The 3806-nt window shown below is 36.7% G+C and overlaps 1 protein-coding gene across 1 annotated transcript; it reads right to left on the reverse strand.

Moving 5' to 3' along the window:
• Nucleotides 1-345: 345 nt before the first annotated feature.
• On the reverse strand, nt 346-1982 carry LOC122019645 (7-deoxyloganetin glucosyltransferase-like). The gene is made up of 2 exons (XM_042577099.1): nt 1425-1982; nt 346-1289 (listed from the first exon to the last, which is right to left on the reverse strand). The coding sequence occupies exons 1-2, from the start codon at nt 1942-1944 to the stop codon at nt 355-357; spliced, it is 1455 nt and encodes a 484-aa protein (XP_042433033.1). The 5' UTR covers nt 1945-1982; the 3' UTR covers nt 346-354.
• Between the last annotated feature and the right edge of the window lie 1824 nt (nt 1983-3806).

Below are 3806 nucleotides of genomic sequence, written 5' to 3' on the forward strand. Positions count from 1 at the left end.
TATAGTAATAAAATATGATAAGTAATAGTCTAGTCCCCGTGCACAGTAAAATATTCATGTTATCATTCATGTATTCGTGATTCAATCCTCAACTATTTACTTTGGTGATTAAAAATAAACTTCTGTGGGGCCAACAGGACATGGGAGAAGTATGCTCAGGATTCAATAACTCCAATATTTATTCAATGTAGAAATTCAGATTACACTGATAAAGTTTAAGAAAATACAATTCCATTAACATAATCGTTCATATATATATATATATATATATATATATATATATATATATATATATATATATATATATATATTTATTTATATATTCAAATCTGGTTCTTTTTCCAATCTTTTCTTTCACTCTTTTGAAATTATCTCCTTGATAATCCTCTCCAAATTTATCCAAGATCCTCCACCAGGTTTGGCTGCCTCAAATGCTTTCTCTTTCCACTCCATTGCCTTCTTCTTCATCTCCTTCCCCTTCTGCCCTCTCATCAGCTCCTCGATTAATCTCGCCACCTCTTCCCTCTTTACATCTTCATTGATCTCCATCCCAATGCCCCAAACTGAGCATATGTACCTGCAATTTATTTGCTGATCCGCAAAGAATGGCCAACAGATCATGGGAACCCCTGCGCATATGCTCTCCGTTGTCGAATTCCATCCGCAGTGTGTCAAGAAACCTCCAACTGCAGCATGAGACAACACTTTCTGTTGCGGGCACCAGCTTGAAATGAAGCTCCTTCCTTTGGTCATCTCCGAGATCTCTTGTGGCAGCAACGTCGTGCCGCCTACAACAAGGTCAGGTCTAATAGCCCAAAGGAACGCACATCCACTGTTGGCCAGACCCCATGCGAACTCCAAGAGCTGTTCACTCGTCAAGTTTGTCACGCTACCAAAGTTGACATACAACACAGAACCCGGTTCCTTTTCGTCTAACCATTCCACGTAACCCAAGTCCTCTTTCCACAGGTTTAATCTACCGAACGATGTGATTGATGAATCATTGGGAATGCACTGAGATAGCAGGCACATGGGGCCGATGTCGAACACCGGAGGTAGCATCGATGAGCATGCGTTAAGCAGTGGTGATTCTAATTCAGAGAACGAGTTGAAGATCATTGCTGTGGCTCGGTGAGATGCGTGAGTCTCATCAATGATATGGTTGAGCAATATGTCATCTCGGTTGGTTGTTCGTATGAAACTTGTCAAGTCTCTCATACGGACCTCTGTCATTCCTGGAATACAATCAATGACGGTGTCCAGGTAGCCATTTGTAAGATCATCTTCACCTAATATGAACAAATTATTACAATTATTAGTAATATCATCTTCGCCTAATATGAACAAATTATTACTATTATTAATTTGACCATGACGCATTAGTTGACTGTCTAGAGCTATCTTTCAACTTTAGCTTTACTTACTTTTCAATGGGATGATTCCCCTCGCCATCAACTCCTTGCAGTAGTAGAAGTCCATGAAGCCACACACGCTACATGCGCAGTAAAATACATTAGGGATCCCCACTTTGGTGGTGGCATCAAGGGTAAAGCTGGCGAAGGAGTCTGAGATCACGCAATTAACGGGCGGCACACCAGAGTTCGGATCGTTCATTGCAGATAAAAGCTTGAGAAAAGGTGCAGGACAGTTGTTTTTGATTGCTAGACTGAGATTAGGAATGTCTTGTTTGTGTTCGTCGCCGTCGTTGGCGGGCGGGACCCCGTCGGGGATGCTGGCGAAGCGGAAGTCGGGGAGACCGTCGAGGGAGGAGAGTGCCTCAGGAATCCTGAGGAAGCGACGGTGGACGAACTCGGTGTTGACAAAGGTGATGAAGAAGCCCTTGGAGTGGAGGACTTTGGCGAGGTTGAGCATGGAGTTGATGTGGCCTTGAGCAGGGGCTGCCATGCACACGAGATGAGCTTTGGTTGAGCACCCCATCACCATGTCTTGGTCTCGTTAGAGCCTCGGATAGAAACTAAAGAGGAGCCAATTCGAGCTTTATATATATATATTGTATTAAATTGATTTTTTAAGTTAAAATTATTTTTATTAAATTTGAACAATTAAATAAAATAATATTTTTAATATAATAAATATTAATAAAATAAAATAATTTTTAAACCGATTATAACCTTTACAAGATATAGGTATTTTTTTAGATAAAGATCTATTAGAGTTTAATTTTAATATTTTTTTAACCAAATAAAAATTATTAAAAGATCATTTTTATTTTTTAGAAATTTATTTTATACAAAATAAATTTAAAAAATATATATACATACTAATTTAAATTTTAAAATATATGCATTTGATCTTTATAAATATTTTATCAATAAGTACTTTATTATTAAAATTATATCAGTTCTTAATTAGTCACAGAAGGTATACCGGATATGACCATTAACAAACGTGTCTTAGTGAGATGTTAAATCTCTCATATTAATGTTTTCTAGAACATTTATAATATTGTTTTTTTATTGTGCTATCTCTTATGCTCAGTCATTTTTATTTTAATTCAGGTATGAGTTCAATTAATTTGAGGATGGACAGTTTGACCACACAAATCGGCCATCAAATAAATCTGAAAAATATGAATAAACTATGGCATAACACTCCAATATCATTGTTCGTGAAGCGAACGTTTAAAAATAACTAGAGTGAGATTGAACCCTTGTTATATGAGTGAGATTGAACCTTGTTTAAAAATAACTTTAATTATATGATTACTAATTAAGATTATAAGAAATAAAATATAAGTTAACATTATTTGATTATCTTAGATAATATTATAACCTATTTCCATATTTACTAAATTACCCTTGGTTATATATATTTTTTCAACTAAATAAATTTGATTTTTGATTAATGTCTGTAAAGCTAAATTGCTCAAGGATGATCAACATGTTAAATCAGAATAATGCACACTCAAAAAAAAAAAAATAGTAACAACAGTAAACAATGAAAGAAAAACCAATGTCATCCAAATTAAACATGATTAAATAATATAATATTAATTCAATAACCAAAATTATTAACGATCCGACCTGACTTTTGAGGTCCCTTACGTCGCAAACTGGTATAGGCTTCTGAAAGTCAAAATCACTCAATTACCGTCTTATCATCATGTTTTGTTAGTTTCTGAATAGGTTTTCTTGGGAGCCAAGATGGCTGCTTGTTTTCTGAATCAGTTTTCTTGGGAGCCTAAGGCTTCCGTGCGATGACCATTTTCTTGGGTTCTTCGTTGGCAAGTAGCACTGCGTGTCCATGGATCCATAACGATGGTCATTTTCTTTGGTCTCCTCGTTGGCATGTAGCAGGGCGTGTCCATGGATCCATGACGGTGGTAATTTTTGTTTTCTTTGGTCTCGTCGCGGGCAAGTAGCACGTCGTGTCCATGGGGGCCATACCGCATCTATTTTCCCTCGTACACATCTGTCTGGTTCACGTTAGAAACATGAGATGTTCTTGTCGTGACATGGAGTGGCAAACTGATGGCATCGTTATCTCTTTCTAGGAAAACTTAAAAGAATACCAAATAAAATAAATAAGAAATAAAAAAATTTAAAAATATATAAAAGATTAGCAAAGGATATGTGAATAAAAATAGAGAAATGGAGCTTTTACCATCGCCAGACACTCGTTGAAGCTTCCAGCGGCGTCTTCCTTCCTTCTTCCATCTTTCCTTCCCCTCCTCTTTTCCATACCCTGTGCTCTCCTATTTGTTGCGCCCACAGCCATGAGATGGTAAATGAGTAGATATTTACCATTTAAAATTGATGGATCAAACCTCAAAATTGACCGGGCAT

This window comes from Zingiber officinale, chromosome 1A, assembly GCF_018446385.1.
Source record: "Zingiber officinale cultivar Zhangliang chromosome 1A, Zo_v1.1, whole genome shotgun sequence".
Lineage (NCBI taxonomy): Eukaryota > Viridiplantae > Streptophyta > Magnoliopsida > Zingiberales > Zingiberaceae > Zingiber > Zingiber officinale.